Source organism: Bubalus kerabau, chromosome 8 (genome assembly GCF_029407905.1).
Source record: "Bubalus kerabau isolate K-KA32 ecotype Philippines breed swamp buffalo chromosome 8, PCC_UOA_SB_1v2, whole genome shotgun sequence".
NCBI lineage: Eukaryota > Metazoa > Chordata > Mammalia > Artiodactyla > Bovidae > Bubalus > Bubalus kerabau.
The window spans coordinates 117611299-117632655 of NC_073631.1; the positions used below are offsets into that span (position 1 = coordinate 117611299).

At 51.4% G+C, this 21357-nt stretch overlaps 1 protein-coding gene across 4 annotated transcripts in view; it reads right to left on the reverse strand.

The window, feature by feature from the left end:
* PRKAG2 (protein kinase AMP-activated non-catalytic subunit gamma 2) overlaps nt 1–21357 on the reverse strand; it is a 309748-nt gene that overhangs the window by 101578 nt on the left and 186813 nt on the right. For all 4 annotated transcript variants that reach the window (XM_055591312.1, XM_055591310.1, XM_055591311.1 and 1 more), the window contains one exon: nt 10402–10613. In XM_055591312.1, coding sequence (XP_055447287.1) covers nt 10402–10613 — 212 coding nt within the window. The remainder of the gene's footprint in view (nt 1–10401; nt 10614–21357) is intronic.

Genomic DNA, 21357 nt, shown 5'->3' on the forward strand with positions numbered 1-21357 from the left:
TACAAATAAATTGGAAAAATAGAGAATAAGTCCACATACTAGAGGCTGTGATGCACAGTTGAGGGTTAGGGGTGCTGAGCCTTCACGTGGTGGGAAACCCAGTGTAACTTACTGTCAGCTCTCACTATACACGGATCCTCCGTATCTGTTGTCATGCATCCAAGGATTCAACCAACCTCGGGTCAGGCAGCACTGCAGGATTTACTATCAGCAACAATCTGCATCCAGTGGATCCGTGCAGTTCAAACCTGTGTTACTCAAGGGTCAACTCTACCACCAGAGAAGGCAATGGCACCCCACTCCAGTACTCTTGCCTGGAGAATCCCATGGATGGAGGACTCTGGTGGGCTGCAGTCTATGGGGTCCCTAAGGGTCGGACATGACTGAGCGACTTCACTTTCACTTTTCACTTTCATGCATTGGAGAAGGAAATGGCAACCCACTCCAGTGTTCTTGCCTGGAGAATCCCAGGGACAGGGGAGCCTGGTGGGCTGCAGTCTATGGGGTCGCACGGAGTCAGACACGACTGAAGTGACTTGGCAGCAGCAGCAGCAACTCTACCACTCTGGCCCCCTTGCAACAGTGAAGGATTTTCCCCAGGATGCTGGGAACCTGCCAACGGGCGACCCTCAACTCTCAGCAAGGACAGCCCTTGGCTGGAAAGGGCTGCCTTGCCTGGTCGAGCCTCTTCCAGGACAGCTGCCATCTAACGACTGGTGATGAGGGTGTAAAGGCTGGCTCCTTCGTCCAACGTGGGGTCACTGGGAGGTGCTCCCCGAGGTCTGGGGAGGACTGTGTTGAGATGGCACCTCACCGTAGCTTCTCTCTCTGCCCATCCCTCCTCCCTCCTTCCTCCCACAGGTGTCGATCCTAAGAGGACGGCCCGATAAACATCCTGCACAGGAATCTCTACCGTAGAGTCTCTATTTCTCCAGGAACACAAACTGCAGCAGTCTGCTTAACAGGAAGTTACTCTCATCGAGGTACAGCATCTAAATTAGACTCCTTAAATATAGATACATGAGCCTCTAGACTCAAGCATGTCACGTGTTCACCTGCAGACCCAGCTGCTGGAATCAAGGGATAAGAAAGAAGGTAGATTTCAGAACTGGCCCACACCCTGTGTCCAAGCCCCTGCCATATGATGGTCACTTCTGATGTGTTCTGTCAGCCAAAAGAATCCACAGGCCCAGACCCAACGGGAGAGCACATAGGTTCTACCCCAGGGTGGGAGGAGCTACAGAGCCCCAATTCTGAGTCCGGCCTCAAGAAGCCTTGGATAGACCTCCCTGTCGTGGGGAGCCCCATCACAGTCATGAGAGCACGCCCAGTCTACCCGACTGCAGGAGGAGACCGCATGGAACAGACACAAGCTGTTCTGGCCGAGGCCACTCTGGTCCAGCCAGTCCCCAAGTGACCTGCTAAGTGACCACAGATGGGTGAGTAAGCACAGTCAGGACCAGAAGAATGCCCGGCCCAAATTGCTGGCCCACAGGATGGTGAGCTAAATCAATGGCTGTTGTCTTAAGTGTGGGGGAGGTTTGTTATGCAGCGGTGGGAAGACTGACGCAGGACCCAACCTTGCTGGCCATGGGAATCGAGCAGGCGGGAGAGGAGGCATCAGAGACTCCAGGCTGCGGCAGGTGTCCTGGGGTCCTTGTCACTGGTGGGCTGGGACTCCAGGCTGCAGCAGGGGGCTGCTGCTAATGGCCCAAACCTGCAACCTCCTTACAGGACTGCCCTGTAAGCGCCATCCCAGCTGGCAGGTGCATTTTCCTCACCCAGGGCATCCCAGAGCTGATGGCAACCATTTCATATAAAGATAATAAGAGCCCAGGGACTTCCCTGGTGGTCCAGTGGCTAAGACTCCACACTCTCCGTGCAAAGGGCCTGGGTTCAATCCCTGGTCAGGGAACTAGGCCCCATATGCTGCAACTTAAGATCCTATGTTCCACAACTAAGACCTGGAGCAGCCAAATAAATAAAAATAAATATAAAAAAAAGATATAAAAGCTCAGCTTCCTCGCCCTGAGGCAGAGCACCTCCTGGGGCAGTTTATACGGCAGAGCTCCCCTGTTGAACAGCTGAGGCTCAACCTCATCTGAAGCCACACCCTTGCTTTGCTCCTTCCTTTCCCGGCTCCTTAGATTTTTCTTCTGAGAGCTCTCTGTAATGAATAAACACGCTTGCACCTGAAGCCCCATCTCGGGCTCTGCTTCTAGGGACTCTGATTCAAGACACAAGTCAGGAGTGAAATTCCAAAGAAGAAAACAGGGGGTGCATGGAGTGACTGTAGAAAGGAAATTGGATAAGTACTGATCACTTTAACACCTGCACATAAAATTTTCAACCCCCTAAAAGACGTTTCTTCCTTTGCTGGATGATTTAGTCGCTAAGTTGTGTTCGACTCTTTGTGACCTCATGGACTGTGGCCCACCAGGCTCCTCTGTCTATGGGATTTTCCAGGCAAGAATACTGGAGTGGGTTGCCATGCCCTCCTCCAGGGGATCTTCCAGGCCCAGGGATCGAACCTGTGCTTCCTGCACCAGCAGCTGGGTTCCTTACCACTGAGCCACCAGGGATTCCCGAGTCTTCCTTCGGTTCAAGACAAATACCCCCATCACATGCTCCCACCTCCTAAGAAAATTCACCTGTTTCCTTTACAAGCACAGATGGCATGCTTGCTTTTCCCTTCTTTTTTTTTTTTTTTTTTTTTTGCCATGCTTTGGTGTGTGACATCTTAGTTCCCTGACCAGGAATCGAACACATACCTCCTGCACTGGAAGTCTTAACCACTGGACCACCAGGGAAGTCCCTCCTTCTATCTTTAACTGCTTGCTTCCTACTAACTCTTTCCCTGTTGGTGTTTAAATCTATTCCCCTTTATGGGAACAAACCATCACCTTCATTCTTCCAGCTGCAGCCCCATCTCCTCCCCTTCAAAGCCAGGATCCTGGAAAGAGTTTTCTACACTAAGGCCTCCACGTCTTCAGCTCTTCATCGTTCACCCACATCACATGGCTTCTGCTCCTGACCTTGCCATTGGAAGTACTCCTGCCAAGGTTACAGATGACCTCAGTCCTTACATCCCACGGCCAGGAACGTCACTGACCGTGCCCTCCAAATGCGTGATACGCCACAAAACACAGTCCTTGTGCTTCCGTGATGCTGCATTTGCCTGGTTTTCTGCCTGTTTTCTAGATAATTCGGAATCCTTTCCTTTGTCCTTCAAATACCCACGTTTTTCTGGCTCTCTTCTCACCTACTATACATCCCTCTGGATTATTTCATCTACTATCATGGTAAGGGTTACCATTTACATTCTGATGATTAAAAAAATCTTAATTTCCAGGGGAGTTCCCTGGTTGCCTAAAGCTTAGGGCTTTCACTGCTAGGGCCTAGGTTCAATCCTCAGTCGGGGAACTGAGATCTTGCAAGCTGTGTGGTACAGCCAACAAATAAATAAAAACAAATAAGCAAAAATCTTAATTTCTAGCTCCAGATTCAATATCCAATGGCACTTTGGACACCTGCATTTAATTATCCCCTGGGCACCTTGTTGTACCACCACCAGCTAACACACATGTGTGTGTACTTATACACACGTACACACCTGCACACAGCCTGCCTCTTCCTCTGTTCCCTATCCCAGAAAATGCAACCACCATCCATCCAGTTTCCCAAGGCAAAATCTTTGCAGTCATCCTTGACTCTTCTCTTTTGTCCCCTCAACTAATCAGTCGCTGCATACCAAATCCATTTCAACCTAACCTCTTAAATAGCTCTTTACATTTTAACACCAGTCCCCTCCCCTTCTTTCCACTGTCAGCTGCTACCAGGCCCAGATCATTTCACATGGCATCTCATCTGAACTGCTATACCCACATCCGGTCTCATTTCCACACCCAACCACGGGGATCATCCTAAGATGCAGAGTTGATTGTTGCTCTCTGCTGCTGAAAAAAGTTTCCACTTCCTTCCTCCGGGATTGGCTTTTCCACTCCCCAAGACAGGACTAGGAATTTTCTCCCATGCACAGTTTTATCAAATTCTCTTGTAACTATTTACCTGTCTATATTTAACTTATATGCAGAGTACATCATGAGAAACACTGGACTGGAAGAAACATAAGCTGGAATCAAGATTGCCGGGAGAAATATCAATAACCTCAGATATGCAGATGACACCACCCTTATGACAGAAAGAGAAGAGGAACTAAAAAGCCTCTTGATGAAAGTGAAAGTGGAGAGTGAAAAAGTTGGCTTAAAGCTCAACATTCAGAAAATGAAGATCATGGCATCCGGTCCCATCACTTCATGGGAAATAGATGGGGAAACAGTGGAAACAGTGTCAGACTTTATTTTTTTGGGCTCCAAAATCATTGCAGATGGTGACTGCAGCCATGAAATTAAAAGACGCTTATTCCTTGGAAGGAAGGTTATGACCAACCTAGATAGCATATTCAAAAGCAGATACATTACTTTGCCAACAAAAGTCTGTCTAGTCAAGGCTATGGTTTTTCCTGTGGTCATGTATGGATGTGAGAGTTGGACTGTGAAGAAGGCTGAGCACCAAAGAATTGATGCTTCTGAACTGTGGTGTTGGAGAAGACTCTTGAGAGTCCCTTGGACTGCAAGGAGATCCAACCAGTCCATTCTGAAGGAGATCAGCCCTGGGATTTCTTTGGAAGGACTGATGCTAAAGCTGAAACTCCAGTACTTTGGCCACCTCATGCGAAGAGTTGACTCATTAGAAAAGACTCTGATGCTGGGAGGGATTGGGGGCAGGAGGAGAAGGGGACGACAGAGGATGAGATGGCTGGATGGCATCACTGACTCGATGGACATGAGTCTGAGTGAACTCCGGGAGTTGGTGATGGACAGGGAGGCCTGGCGTGCTGCGATTCATGGGGTTGAAAAGAGTCGGACACGACTGAGCGACTGAACTGAACTGAACCCCCCTCCCCAAGTTGGGCTTCCCAGGTGGCTCAGTGGTAAAGAATTTACTTGCAGTGAAGGAGGCACGAGTTTGATCCCTGGGTCAAGAAGATCCCCTGGAGAAGGAATGGGCAACCCGCTCCAGTATTCCTGCCTGGGAAATCCCATGGACAGAGGAGCCTGGTGGGTTACAGTCCATGGGGTCACAAAAAGTTGGACATGATGGAGAGACTAAACAACACTACCACCTCAGATAGATAAAAGCTCCTTCCTTTTGTTCAGTGAAAGTGAAAGTCACTGAATCATGTCCAACTCTTTGTGACCCCATGGACTGCAGCCTACCAGGCTCCTCAGTCCATGGAATTCTCCAGGCCAGAATAGTGGAGTGGATACCCGTCCCCTTCTCCAGGGGATCTTCCCAACCCAGGGATCGAACCCAGGTCTCTTGCATTGCAGGCAGATTCTGTACCAGCTGAGCCACCAGGGAAGCCCAAGAATACTGGAGTGGGTAGCCTATCCCTTCTCCAGGGCATCTTCCCAACTCAGGGATAGAACCCAGGTCTCCTGTATTGCAGGCAGATGCTTTACCAGCTGAGCTACCAGGGAAAACCTTTATTCAGTGAGTGCTGAGCTATTTATCAAACCCCTCCCAAGCATAAAGTGCTGCTAATAGATGAAGAGAATACCATCTCTGCCTCATGAGAGCCACTCACACACTTGTCAACCCATCAACCTTCCCGAGCCCAGTGTCTGTCACCCAACAGTTGCTTAATAAATATTTGCTGAGTAAATAAACAATAAAATGAGTACTTCTACAAAGACGAATTCATTGCCCTCATCCCCTTTCTAATTTTAGAATAAAATTCATGGGAACAAAGTTTATAAAAGTGATCTTCATGGTCGATGTTTACAGTAAGTGTCTTTTTATTCCAAAAGGCAGAGATAAATTATATCTAAATACTTTCAAGCAGATAGAAGCCTTTAAGCAACTCACATTCCTCTATAAAGATTTTGCCGGTAACCAAATGCATGAAATCAGCCAAGCTCTTAAGGAATTTAGCACATGAGGACATTCAACATAATCCAATTATAAAGAAACACTTAGATGAACCCGAATCCATCACCAGCCCTCCTGCCAAAGGCTGCTGAAAGCAGAGACCAGGGCCAAACACAGCTGCAGGGGTTGTGACCAGTATGCTTGAAGGAGCCCCTGGAGGCCTTGTGTGATAAAACTTAAACATGATTAAGGCTCCTGTTTAATGTTCATAGCCAGTGGAACACTGCCTTCCAATCTGAAACATATCATTTCAAAACATAAGTGGGGAATCTCGGGTGATCACCCTGAATTTCTGAAGCTCAAGCTTTATAAACATTGTACTGTTGACTGGATCTTTTCTTTTTTTTTAAATGTGGTAAAATATACCTACGGGGCTTCCCTTGTAGCTCAGTCGGTAAAGAATCTGCCTGCATTGCGGAGACCCTGGTTTGATTCCTGGGTCAGGAAGATCCGCTGGAGAAGGGAAAGGCTACCCACTCCAGGATTCTGGCCAGGAGAATCCCATGGACTGTATAGTCCATGGGGTCTAAAAGAGTCAGATATGACTGAGCGACTTTCACTAGGCTCCTCTGTCCATGGGATTTCCCAGGCATGAATACTGGGGTGGGTAGCCATTCCCTTCTCCAGGGGATCTACCCAACCCAGGCATTGAACCCGGGTCTCCTGCGTTGCAGACATATTCTTTGCCATCTGAGCCACCTCGGAAGCCCTACTACTTCTTTGTACATTCATTCTATTGATTTCTGAGAGTTTGATATTGAAACTGCAACTAAACATCTTCATTTATCTACTTAACAAACAACTGTAATATATTGTGAAATACATGTAACTTTGTTATGTATTTACCAAGTTTTCTATAAATGTGTTATCATATTTTCATAATTTAAAAAATAAAAAAGAAAGGTTAAAAAAAAAAAAGAATATCACTGTCTACTCACAATCAGGGGTCGGGGAAGGGGTACTGAAAGCAGATTTAAAACGTCCTCTGAATGCTCTCTCATTTAAGGTGGGAAAGGCTGTGGGCTCGGTCTGCACACAGAACTTATGAAATCGTGGAAAAACCCCGTGTCTGCGTCTGCACCATCACTTCAAATGATCTAAAGCCCAAATAACCACATCCGATTCAAATCAGTGTCTCTTTTCCCATTGGGCTGACCTGTCCGTCATCCCGGGTCCGGGAGAAGAAGCCGATGCTTTGAACAGACTTCCTCCATCCTGGCTTCTCTGCCGGTCACTCCCTTCTCGGCTCCCATCTCCTGTCCCCTGCTGGCTCCCTCTCAGGTCTCTGGGCCCACCAGCCTCTCGGCAGGCTGGGCACAGGGTGGAGGGCAGGAAGCCACGGAGATGCCAGGCTTCCTATCCCTCTGCCTCCAACAGCCGCTCAGGCCAGTGGCTGCTCCTCCTCTGCGGCCCCAGCTCCTTCCTGCCAGGCAGACACACTGGTCCCACCCCCCACCTGATGGGGTTTCCTCGCATCCCTCCAGCCCAAGGGAAGTAGCAGCTCCCTGCTTTTGATAACCTTCAGTTACCTCATGATCCCTTTTTTTGGACACATTTGTTCTAGTATCTCTATGACCAAGTCTCTGCGCTAAATGCCTGGGACAGCAGAAACCTCAAGATCTCTTCTCATTCACACCCAGGAACATGGATGACCTTCCTCCTGGGCCCTGAGTGCTAAGGGGCCTCCTGGTCTTCCTGTTTCCAATCTCCACCAGGAACCCCCAGACAGTGCCACCCTGCCCCACCGCCAGAAGGCCCTATCTCACCTCTCCTGCCGATTTGAGCCCTACAGTCACCCAAGTCTTCCTTCCTTACCCTCATCAGACACCAGTATTTTCCCCTTCCCACCCCCCTGCAGCGTGGACTATTTGTTTCCCGCCTGATCCCCACCCAACCTACTTTCCGCTTTGATTTAACTGCTTTATCTGAGTGTTATTCTGTTCCCAGTAAGACCGTAAGCCCCAGAGGGCAGAGACAATACCTTACATTTTATCCCTCAGCACTTAAAACAATACTCTTCTAAGCTTACATCTAATAAAGTAATCACCGGACAAACAAGGAGAAGACTCGTGGTAGGTTCTCCGCCAGACTAACACATCTTCTTTCTTCCCAAAGGCAGCAAGCGTTATGGTTAGATGGTGTCCCCCAAGAAGCTTTGTGAGGTCCTGACCACTAACACCCATGAATGCCACCTTGTTTGGAAATCGGCTCTTTGCAGAGATAATTAAGTTATAAAGAGATTATAAATCGTCCTGGGATTTCCCCGGTGGTCCAGTGGCTAAGAGTCTGTGCTCCCCATGTTGGGGGGCTGGGTTCAATTTCTGGTCAGGAAACTAGATTCTATATGCTGCAACTAAGACTCGGGGCAGCCAAATAAATAACTATTTTTTTAAAAAGTCAGGCTTCTTTGGTCATCCAGCAGTTAAGAACCTGCCTGCCGATGCAGAGGACACGGGTTCAATCCCTGGTCCAGGAAGACCCCACATGCCTCGGGGCAACTAAAGCCCGTGCACTGCAGCTACAGAGCCCACGCTCTAGAGATCGCACTCCACAGCAAGAGAAGCCACAGCAGTGAGAAGCCTACAGAGCGCAACGAAGCGCAGCCTCTTCTCACGGCAACGAGAGAGAGCCCACGTGCAGCCACAAAGACCCAGCACACCCAAGAATAAATAAATCTTAAAAAAAAAAAAATCCAGGGACTTCCCTGGAGGTTCAGCGGTTCAGTGGCTAAGACTCCACTCCCAACGCAGGCCGCCTGGGCTCAATCCCTGGTCAGGGAACTAGACCCCACATCCCGCAACTAAGACCTGGTGTAGCCAAGGATATACCTATCTATGTATAAAGCGGTCATACTGAGTTAGCATTAGTTGTTCAGTTGTATCTGACTCTTTGGGCTACGGACTGTAGCCCACCAGGCTCCTCTGTCCATGGGGTTCTCCAGGCAAGAATACTGGAGTGAGTTGGCATTCCTGTCTCTGGGGGACCTTCCCAACCCAGGAATCAAACCCAAGTCTCCTGCAGTGCAGGCAGATTCTTTACTGTCTGAGCCACCAAGTTGGATCCTAATCCAATATGAATGATGTTCTTATAAGAGGAAAATCTGGACACAAACAGAGCCCGAGGAAACACAGCAAGTGAAGATGCAAGCATAGACTGGAAGAAAGCTGCCACAAACCAAGAAAACTCTGGGGCTCCTGGAAGCTGGGCAGACAAGGAAGGCTCTGCCCCGCCCTGCCGCCCCGAGACTTCCGTGGGCACACGGTCTTACCAAAACCTTGATCTCAGGCTTCCAGCCTCCAGAACATGAGATGATGGCTTCCTGTTGTTTCAAGCCCCCCAGTTTGTGCCCCTTTGTTACAGCAGCTGCTGGAAACTAATACCACACTGCCTAGACTAGTTACATCCATATGCAAAGACTTCAGTGATGTGGTTTTTACATCCTTGTTGGGCACAGGAGTGATAGTGCACGTCTGTGGTCCCAACACAAAGTAGGAGGCGGCGATGCTGGTCCCCACGCTCAGGCCCATGGTGTTAAAATGCAGAGTGTTTAAGGGCTGGCGTTAAGCCATCCTCCTCCATTCATATCCACTAGTTCTGAGCCTCTGAAGGATGCAGACACCCGTTTCACTAACCCAGTCTGCTTGGAAAGGCTCATCTTTCCAAGACCGCTTCCCAAGTCAAATGATGTCAGACTCTAAATCTTAAAAAGCTAGAATAAAATTTTTATTAAAAAAAAAAAAATATTTTTTTGCTTTGCCTATGACTTTTTACTTTAGTATCCCAATCACAACAAATTCAAATAAAGCTTTCAATAACTGATTTTTAAAAAGAAGCTAAGAGAGCAAAAAAGTTTTCCTGGCCATGTTCCAGAAGCTACTGTCCATTTGATGTCCACTTGCCTACTGTGATCTTATGAGAGTCCCTTGGACTGCAAGGAGATCAAACCAGTCCATCCTAAAGGAAATCAACCCTGAACGTTCATTGGAAAGACTGATGCTGAAGCTGAAGCTCCAACACCTTGGTTACCTGATGCAAAGAGCTGACTCACTGGAAAAGACCCTGATGCTGAGAAAGACTGAAGGCAGAAGGAGAAGGGGATGACAGAGGATGAGATGGATGGATGGCATCAATGACTCAGTGGACAAGTCTGAGCAAGCTCCGGGAGATGGTGAAGGACAGGGAAACCTGGTGTGCTACCGCCCATGGGGTCACAAAGAGTCAAACATGGCTTAGCAACTGAACAACATCAACAATTGTGCTCTCACCACTTTTTTTTCTTAGTCTGTGATTTATGATAAAATACACCCAAGATGTCAGCAGTGCCCAGCCTTAGCTTCAGCTATATCCAGACTCTGCCCTCCCTCCCACGCCCGGCGGCCTGGCCCCCAGGAGGAGGCCCAGACTTACAGATTTGGAGGGAGAAGGATGTGTCGGTGATGCTGATGGAGGCCTGGCTGCACTCTGGAAGGAGGATGGGCTGAACCTCTGGCCTGTGTCCGGAGGCGAAGAGGAGGCATAGATGCGATTTTCCAGTCGCTCAGGCTCTTGCTTGTAGGACTCGAGAGGGAACGTGTGCTGCTTGGCCACTTGGGTGGGTGTTGACGGAGAGGAAGAGAGGCCTGGGGTAGAGGAGGAACCACAAAGGGTGTGAGCGATTTGCTGACATGGAGAAAAGGGCTCCCAGCTGCAAGTGCTGAGAGTCTCACATGGCAAGAATCTAAATGATTCAATTCTGAATGTTGGGGACAAGCTTGCGTAAACTACTTCTAATCCCTTGGAATTGGTTGTGTCTAGAAATCCCTGCCCCACCCAACCTGAGTTGTGGGCAGAGTCCCCCTTGCTGTGACAGGGACAGTTCAGAAGTTGTCAGGTGATAAGACTTATACACACTTGTCAGATGTGATTTTCATATTTAGTCCAAGACTATTGGATCTCCCCTCCCTCCCCTACAAAGCATGGTGTCGAGAGTGTGGAGTGGATCCCGTAGTCCTTGGGATAAGACATAAGGAAGTTCATATTCAGCAGAGATGAAGGTCAGAAGTCACGTAACTACACCAAGGACCAGACCAGACACGCTGTTACTGTCAAAATGTGTGATGTGAAAGCTGCCACTGTGGGTGTGCAAGAGCTAGAATCACTGTGAAGATGATCGCTGGGGTGGCTTTGGGAAGGAAGGGCCTTGTGGAGTGAAGACTTGGATAGGACTGGAACCAGGAAGCAGTGGGTGGGATGCGGGGGACAAAGAACTGGCAGGAGACCCGGACATGAATCTGCCCAGAGTGAGAGGCTGCACACGTCCACAGGCTTTGTGCAATCCTGGAGGCCTGTCTCAGGCAGGCGATTGTCACTCACACCTGCCTGATTATGCTGTAAGATCGTGGTTATGGCTGAATGGAGTCCCCCAAACAGATAAGTTAAAGTCCGAACCCCCAGTACCTATGAATGTGACCTTATTTGGAAATAGATCTTTGCAGACAGAATCGAGCTGAGATTATACTGAAACAGGCTGGACTCTTAACTGCATGTGCAGTATCCTTATAAGGGGAGAAGACACAGATACACACAGAGGAGAAGGCCACATAATGACGGAGGCAGACACTGGGGTGATGTCTCCATGAGCCAAGGAATGCCAAGCGCTGCTGGCAACCATCAGAAGCCAGCAGACTGGAGGCGGTTGGTCAAAAGGTCCAAATTTCCAATGATCAGATAACTAACCGCCGGGGATGCAATGTACAAAATGATGATGTAGTTAACACTCCTGTATGACACGCAGGAAAGTTAAGACGACTCCTAAGAGCTCTCTCCTCACAAGGAGAAAGTCCTTCTTTTTCATTTCTTTTTCTTGTTTCCGTAGAGATGAGGGGTGTTAGCTCACCCACTGTGATCATCCTTTCACAATATAAGCAATTCAAAGTACCATGCTGTATGCCTTAAACATATACAGTGACGCACATCAATTATTTCTCAGTAATACTGGAAAAAGGAAAAAGGAAGTGAGAGGCGGCAAGGTGGGAGGCTATTCAGAGTCTCAGAGAGGGTGTGGTCCTGCTGACACCTTGGTTCAGACTTCCAGCCTGTGGAATTACGAGTGAATAAACCCCTGTGGATTTACGCTGCCTAGTTTGGGCTACTTTGTTATGGAAGCTCTAGGAAACAATACAGTAATGCTGCCTGATATTGATTTGTTTCCAAGACAGGCGGACTCTGGATTTGGGTCTGGTCTCTCACATTTATAGGTAACTGAATACAATTTCTAAATTATTTAAAAATACAATAGGCATGCAGGCCAAAGACGTCAGTAAACACGGTCCCAGGGCCACCCTCTTGCTCCCTTTGACCTTGACAAAGACTGATCATCCTACAAGCCAAGAGCCTACCCTGGCTTGTGCCTACCTGCTCTACCCCGTCCAGACTCCTCTGCTCGCCAGCCCTGTGCACCTGTGTTCCTTCTTCTGCTTCCATCCTCACCCCCAGACCACCTCCCGATTCATTCCATCCCCCGCTCCTGACTCTGTGGCCCTATGAGCCTCAGCCCATCTCATCTGTACCAGGCCTACCAGTGAACAACAGGCTGCTTCACGCCAAACCAAACCAGATGAAAACAGGCAAGTTTCTCATGCGTGCTCAGTTGCCCAGTCATGTCCAACTCTTTGTGACCCCATGGACTGCAGTCTGCCAGGCTCCTCTGTCCATAGGATTCTCCAGACAAGAATGGGAGAGTAGATTGCCATTTCCTCCTCCAGGGGATCTTCCCAACCCAGGGATTGAATCGTGTCTCCTGCCCTGGCAGGCGGGCCACCTGGGAAGCATGCATACGTTTCTCCTCCCTGCCCCAATTCATCATCCGCCCAGCGCTGACCCGGACAGGGGGCAGGTGCATGGTCAGAGTCCCCCCCCAACAGGCAGGGAGACAGAAGGGGGCAGAGCCAAGGCTCAAGCTGGGCTGGAACCTTCCCTCCCATACTTCCTAGATGGGAGCACTGGGAGTAACCAGGTCTTTTTCCAGGGACCCCGTGATCCCAGGAACCACCACACCAAGCAGAGATCTCAGCCCCCAGGGTGACCAGGGAGGAGCTCCAGGGAAAGGAGGAGGTAGACTGCTGTCCCCGTGCCCCTGAAGGTCTCCAGGCTTATGACGTGAAAAGCCCCTAGGAGCAAGACCCCAAGCTCTTTTGAAAAAAGGTTCACACCAAAGGTTTTAGAAGCAAGGCCCACTTGGAGGAGGGGTTGGGGGAGTGGGGAAGGGAGGGTGGAGAGTGAGGACCCTGAGGAGGGAGAGATTTGAGTCCAGCAGCTCTGCAGGGCAGACAGGGCAGGAGGGGGCCGACTGTGGGTGATACCCACAGTCCGGCAGGAGTGAGGCTGGGTCCAGGTGGACCGACCGGGAGAAGGAAGCCCCTGTGCTGTCCTGTGTGTGGACGCCCTGGGGCCCCAGGGGTGGTGGCGTGTCCTTCACTGGCTGCAGCGATGGCCGAACAGTGGTCGGGAACGGACCGACTCCCAGGGCCACGGTGGTCCAGTGAGAAGTGTCATGGTCCCTGCTCCCCACTCTGGCCCGGGTCCCTGGATGCAAGGACCTTCCTGTGTCTCTCTGGGGTGTTCCCTGCACTCTGGGGTGTGTGCTGGAGACCTGATGGGGTTTCTCCATGGAAAGGATGGAGGGCCGGGCTGCTCCGTCCAGGCTCCCCCAACGCCCCCCACTTCTCCTTCTCTGCACGAGATGCTGTCCCGCTTAGACTGGACTGGGCTTATCCAGTCCTCAGGATAAGCCCCCCTCCTCTGCTGCAGGGGGACTTTCAGAGCTGGTGGAACTCCTGGCTAGTTCTTTGAGAGAGCGTGTTCCCTTCTCAAGTGTAAGGTATTAGAAAGCACTCCTTAAAGCCTAGATGGCGGCTTCTGTGTCCCTTGGGGCTTGTCCCATGAGCACGGGGACAAGTGTGACTGGGTCCCCATGGAGGACAAGAGGGATGTTCAGAGGACGCGCCCTCGACACAGCTGTGTAGAGCCGCCCGCACTGAGGAGAAGATGGTGGACTTGCCATCCGGAGGTGGAAACGGGGGAACTGAAAGGAACTCCATGGCCCTCAAGAAAGCTCCTCTCATGGAGCTCTTTCTAATGTCGAGAGGTTAGTCCACCTTCCACCTGGCTTTCCTGCGGGCTCTCCTCCCTTCCCAGAGGAGTTGAGTCCTATGGGGGATACAGGATGATACCTGGACTTCAGAGCTGGGAGGGGGACCTGGGGGGGACGGGACAGGTGACATGATGTGTGGGTTAGGAACGTGTGTAGCTTAGGACACAGGGCAAGAACTCTGCTAGAACCCAAAACATGCCCCTTCTCTGCACTGCAGCCTGACACACCTCTCAGGGTAGAGTCTTACGATACCATCTTACCAGTCACAAAGTGCTGGGGTACACTCTTGCTTCCTTTGCCCCCCATCCCCAAGAGACAGGGGGCGGGTTTACGACCCTATTTCCCAGGTGAAGAGACTGGGGACTACAGAAATCACTCACTGGTGTGAGCGGATGGCAGAGGTCCCATTTTGCCACAATGACACTGGGAAATCACCCAGAGAAAGAACACAAAGACTTAGAATCACACTTTGGGTGCGTGAATCACCCTTCCAGAAAGTGGGGTTTCAGAGGCTAAGAGGAGGGGGAGCTTGGGAAGCTTGAGTGCCTGGAGGGAAGGTGGGGTTACTGCCGGAGGGGAGCGGGGCAGCCTTATGGGGTGGGGATGGGCGTCTTCAAAGAGGGTTTCTCTTCCGTGCCAGCCAGAAAGAGCAGAGAGAATTTCAACAGAGAGGGGTCTTCTGATCACATTTATGCCCCTTTCCTTGGTGGCTCGGACGGAAGAGGATCCGCCTATAATGCAGGAGACCTGGTTGCCATCCCTGGGTCGGGAAGATCCCCTGGAGGAGGAAATGGCAACCCACTCCAGTATTCTTGCCTGGAGAATTCCACAGACAGAGGAGCCTGGCAGACTACAGTCCATGGGGTCACAAAGAGTTGGACACAACTGAGCACCTAACACTTGCACTCACTTTCACCAGTGAGGGGAAAACTGCCTAAAGGAAGGAAGAGGGGAGTGGGTAAGAATGATATTCCTAACATTTTTCCCCCTTTTTTGAATATTGGCATCACCATTCATAGAGAGGAAAATGGGGCGATGCTGACAAAATCCTCCATTACCATCAAACAGACCGATTTATTTTCTTAATCGTAAGATAAACTGCCAAGCTCAGGCTCCCAGGAGAAGCCGGTGTCTGAACAGCCAGCAGCTCTGGGCCAGGTCAAGGTACAGTGGACGAGTCCCACCTTCCAGTCTGGTTGGAGGAAACGGAATAGGACTCAACCCAAATGCACAGCAACAGCATCACGCGGTGAGCACTAAGAGTCAAGTGGCCGTGAGCCCAGAGCAGGGGGAGCTCAGAGAGGAGGCTGGAGGGGCCAGGAGGCCCCACGGAAACACCAGCAAGGGCTCGACTCGAGAAGGAACCGGATCTGCCCCCAGTTGAGGCGGCTTTCGAAGGGGCTCAGACGGGACAGGGCTGTGGCGACATAACTGAGAAGCCCCGACAGGCGCTCCCGTTCTGCTCTTCTGGGAAGGCGCTCCCGCACTCCCCCCGGCCCTCGAGGACTTTGTTAGCCCTGCCACCACCTCCGAGACTGAACAATGGCCCCGCGTCTCCCAGGGCCGCAGCCAGGGCCAGTGAACAGGCCCAATGAGTGAACAGAGGCGACGCCTGGCAGCCACACCAGACACCAGGGAGCCACGAGCTGGTGACTTCACGGGGCCGGGCCACGCTGGCCTGAGCCGTGCCTGGAGAGGAGGGGAGAGAGGAGAACAGCAGGGCTGCTGGAAGGAAGTGAGCAAGGGCAGCAGAAGGGTGCAGAGGAGAGCCCTGGGTTTTGGGAGCCTTGAGTTCTAGGCCTAGTTTCACCACTAGCCAACCCCCTGCTTGGTTTAAAAAAAAAAAAAAAAAAAAAAAAAAGCCAGGTCGACCAGATGGCTGTGCGGTGTGTGTGTGTGTGTGTGTGTGTGTGTGTGTGTGTGTGTGTGTGTGTGTGTGTGTGTTGGGGGAGCAGGGGGGCTGCCCTTGACATGTGGTGTCCCCTCCCCCAGGGCAGCACCAACTTTCTTCATGCATATCGTCTGAAATACCCAGAAACATAGAATAACAAAATGAAAAAAATCATTTTCTTCCTGATGTTAAATGTCCTTGCTGACCACCGTCCCAAGAGCCTGGAGTGAGAAGCACAAATTTTCGATTTACCCTGCATGGAGGTTTGCTAACATGTGGCCTTTAAAATAACTAATGACTCATCACAGAGATGAGGAACAACAACAACAAAGTTAGTTCTTCCTGACATTAAAAAAAAACGTTTATTCAGTTATCATAGTACTATTTTCATGTATTTATCCGTTGTTGGCGGGGCTGGGTTTTCCTTGCTGTGTGCATTTCCTCAGTTGTGCCAACCAGGACTACTCTGCTGCACACATGGGCTTCCTGTTGCAGGGGCTTCCCGAGTTGTGGCTCGTGGGCTTAACTAGAACATGGGGATCTTCCTGGACCAGGGATCGAACCCATGTGCCTTGCACTGGCGGGCAGATTCTTTACCATTGGACCACCAGGGAAGTCCAGTTGATCCTGACTTAGGACGGGTGGTGGATGGTGATGAGGGTCATGGGGGGATGGCGACACGGACAGTGTGTGTCAAACCAGTAGCCCCGGCCAGGGAGACGCAGGGACCCCTGTGGCTAAGGAGCCAGGCCACGGATAAGGACATCAGAAAGGACAGAAGGCCCCAGGTAATAGAAAGAAGACAAGCAAGCTGAGCACACGCCGGGGTCTGGTCTCCCCTGTGGGGAGTGGTCCGCATGTACAGGGCACACACATCCATCAGGGTGCTCCCCGCATCCAGGGCTGACATCCATGAGACACCAGAAGCAGAAGAAGAGCCACAGAAGCAGAGCCAGTTCCCTGGAGCTTGTCCGCAGGTCCTGTTCTAGGCCTCACCAGCCTCAGTCCGAGCATCTACCACTCAGGCACGGAGAGGATGCAGCGGGGATGTAGGGGAGGGGCCGCCCTGAGCCAGGTCCTGCTGGGAGGCAAGCCTGCAGCACTCCAGACAAGCAGTCACAGTCCAGGTAGCGGCGCCGAGGCCCGCAGATGGGTACCTGTCCTGCTTCTGAAAATCCCCGGATCACAGACCTCCACTCTGGCCGTCCAGGATGGCCAGTGCCCACCCTGTGCCTAATGGGGTGAAATACAGCCCAGAGCTGCCAACTCGACAGGGCAGGATAGCTACAGGGGAGGGGGCATACCCCGAGGTGGGGACTCTGGAAGGAAAGGCAATCTCACCTCTCTCGTCCCTGGAGGGCCTCCCAGGGTAACCCACGGGAGCCTGGAAGCACAAAGGTGTGTGAGCTCCGTGTCAAAGCACGAAGCTGGGTCATTAGGAAACCTGGACCCAAACATGAGACCCCAGTGCATTCTGGGCACAGGCCAACCTGAGGTCTGAGCCTTGATGGGAGATCCCTCGGTCCTTCTTGACTTCAAGGGATCAGCTATGGCCCTTCCGGTGGCAGCTGGACTTTCTGGGGCTTGAATGCTCCGTGAGGGGAAACCAGACTCTCTGGCCTCAGTGGGCTGGGGTCTCCCTCAGTGCAGAAGCAGGTGCTCTTGGGACTTCCTTGGTGGTCCAGTGGCTAAGATTCTGTGGGGCCAATGGAGGGGGCCCGGGTTCCATTCCTGGTCAGGGAACTAGATCCCACGTGCTGCAACTAGAGTTCACACAGCACAACTAGAGATCCCTCGTGCCGCGACTGAAGATGGAAGATCCTGTGTGCTGTAACTAAGGCTCTAAGATCTGGTGCAGCAGCCAAATAAATACATATTTAAAAAAAGAAGAAGCAGGTGCTTCTCTTTGCTCAGGAGGATGGATTAGGCACCCCCCACCCCCGGCCCCAGCATGTGTGTGGTCCTGGTTTGTCCCAGTCTGGCAGTGTCCTGTTCTCAGGCTCTAGGCAGAATACCTGTGAAGAGTCCCCATAACTTTCTCACTGAACTCTGGATACCTTTCTGCCTCCCTTTCCCATGGGAAGGCTTTTCTCAAAACCCTTGTCTGGGCAGTTCTCGGTCTCCATCCCCAGAGTTTGACCCAACACCCTGGGGCAGGGCGTCTGAGTCACCGGGCCCGTTGCCACGGTTTCAGCCCACAGTTCTCAAACCTGACCGAGCAGGATCACCCAGCAGCTTGGAGAATACCCCATCCCAGAGCCTAAAGATTCTGTTGCGGGGGTCCGAGGTGAAGCCTGTGTGTTCAGCCCCTCAGTCATGTCCGACTCTCTGCAACCCCATGGCCTGTAACCCACCAGGCTTCTTTGTTCATGGGATTCTCCCGGCAAGAAAACTGGAGTGGGTTGCCATTCCCTTCTCCAGGGGATCTTCCTGACCCAGGGATTGAACCCGCATCTCCTTCATTGGGAGGCGTGTTCTTTACCACGGTCCAAGGTGGAGCTTGGGAACCTGCATTTCTGAAGTTCCCCAGGTGACTCAGGTGGCCAGACAAGTTTTGAACCATTCACTCAAACCAGCTTCCTCATTTTACAGATAAGAGACTTCTAAAGTAACTCTAGTTCCCATTCTTGGTGGTCACGTGGCAGCAGGCTCAGCCCTCTCTCTCACAGCCCCCTTCCTTGACAGCAAACTCTCTTCCTCCTGAATTCCAGGCTCCCTGACTGACCTCTGATGGAAATTACTCCTGCAGCCAGAGTTTCTGGACTCTTTTCCCTGGTGGCTCAGATGGTAAAGACTCTGCCTGCAACACAAAAGACGCAGCTTCAATCCCTGGGTATGGAAGATCCTCTGGAGAATCCTATGGACAGAGGAGCCTGGCAGACTACAGTATGCGGGATCACAAAGAGTTGGATGCGGCTGAGTGACTAACACACTCTCTCTAGAAATGGGCCTGGATAACTTTATACCTGATGGCTTTGGCTCTGCTTGAGCTTCCTCTCAATTCATATATTAATTTGGAATAAGGTTTGGGGCTGCAAGTTTTGCTTATAGACACAAAGAGCCTGTTTTATAATCTTTTATAACAGAAACTATTCAAAGTCTGTTGGAGACCCAAGTCGTTCTGCTGCTGCTGCTGCTGCTGCTGCTAAGTCACTTCAGTCGTGTCTGACTCTGTGCGACCCCAGAGACGGCAGCCCACCAGGTTCCCCCGTCCCTGGGATTCTCCAGGCAAGAACACTGGAGTGGGTTGCCATTTCCTCCTCCAATGCATGAAAGTGAAAAGTGAAAGTGAAGTTGCTCAGTCGTGTCTGACTCGTAGCGACCCCATGGACTGCAGCCCACCAGGCTCCTCCATCCATGGGATTTTCCAGGCAAGAGTACTGGAGTGGGGTGCCATTGCTTTCTCCAAGCGTTCTGGAGTCAGTTTATCATTTTTGATGATAAAGCAGTAGGTGAAAAATTCTTTCAGAAAACCAACTCTTTTAGGACATTTTCTAAGGTTCTTATTCTCCTAGAAGGAATGCAGGAAAAGCTGCAGTTTCACAGGGGCTCATACGCCCGACAGGATTCTGGACCTGGTTATTACGTGGTTGGCTGTGGCGTGTTGACTTTTGGGGTGGGTGAACTGGCAAAAGAAAATAAACCAGAAACAGTGGTGGGGAGGGTGTGGGCACTCACAGAGGTGATTCTGGCTTGGCCCCAGCAGGGTGATCTGACCTCTGGCATCTGTCTGCCTTTAGAGGAGCTGTGTCCTCTTCAAGCTCCCCTGGAGTCCTGTGTCCTTCTTCATGGCCCGCCCCCAGCAACTTCACTACAGCAATAAGATAAGAGTCTATGTGCCTTTTGATGCTGAAGCTCAAATTCTCCCAGAAGGGAAATGAAAAAAAAAAAAAAACAAAAAACCCTCAGCTGCTTTGTAAGAGAGAGACATTCTAGGGCTTCCCTGGTGGCTCAGTGGTAAAGAATCCGCCTGCCAGTGCAGGAGACACAGGTTCCATCCCGGGTGCGGGACGATCCCACATGCCGGGGAGCAACTAAGTTCGTGAGCTACAACTACTGGGCCTGAGCTCTAGAGCCCGGGAGCCACAACCACTGAAGCCCGACTACCCTAGAGCCGGTGCTCTGCAACAGGAGACTGAGATGCTGTGCCACTGAGATGAGAGGCCCACATCCTGCAACCAGAGAGTAGCCCTAGGTCTCTGCAACTAGAGAAAGCCTCCAAAGCAACGAAGATCCAGCATGGCCAAAATAAATACATACTGGTAAAAAAAAGAAGGAGCGATTCTACAGCAATCCAGTTTCCATATAAGACGGTTTCTGAAAACCAGTTTACTAAGGATTTGACAACGTAGGAGAAAGGTTAAATAGCTACCTCAGTGCCCTCTGATGATGATCTTTGTGGGATCACAAAATCAGCCAGCATCCTCCGGTACCACACAGATGAATTCCGCCGAACGCTACAGGGGGAATCGGGGCCAGGGGGACATGGCCGTGGTGACCTGAGTGGACACACGTGCCATGACCTCCTTTTACGGTGGAGGAGAGGCAGACCCTGGGAGGTAATGGGGAGGCCCGTGGGCCAGGGCTGGGACTCAAGCTGGGCCAGGCATGTCATTGACAGGGGTCTTCAGACTCCCAGGGGGCACCTTCCCTGAGCTGTGAGAGGTTCAGGCTGCCACTCACCAGCATGAGTGTCCAGGGAGGGGCCTGCTGTGTGGGTGAGAAGAAGGAGCACGTGGTTCCATGGGGGGCCTGGCAGGTGCCTGGACTCAGAGGTGGGAGGGTGGGATACGGGGGTACCCCCTGCCACCCAACACGCCCCCACAGGCTGCACAGGGTGGAGGGCGGAGTGGATGGCCCTGACTCAGGTTTGGGAGAGGAAGAGGAGGAGGGTTGGTCTGGTGACTGTCACCTCCCGAGAGCACGCAAGGGAAGGACACTAGTTCGGCAGGAGGCCATGGGGTTTCCTACTCGCCAGCTGGGGGTGGGGGCAAAGCTTTGTGACACTGGTCACAGGTGGGGCCAGAATATTTCTAGGCAGGAGCACTCCTAGGGCCCTGTCCTGCTCAGGTGTGGCCTTAGGTCAGGACCAGATTTCTATGTTAGTTCAGACAAGGCTTTGTAACCTTGACCTCGCAGAGTTGCCTGTGTATAACAGACTCGTGCAGGCAGATTGTCCTGGCAAAGCCAGCATGCCTGGTACTGGAAGACCTGGCTGTGATGGAAATTGCTGGATCTGGTACGAGGCACACTTGGCATCGGCTCTGTGAACCAGGACGACCCTACTGTACAGGGAGGGGCAAGACCTCCCGCCCCACCCCGGAAGTAGCCTCTCCAAGAG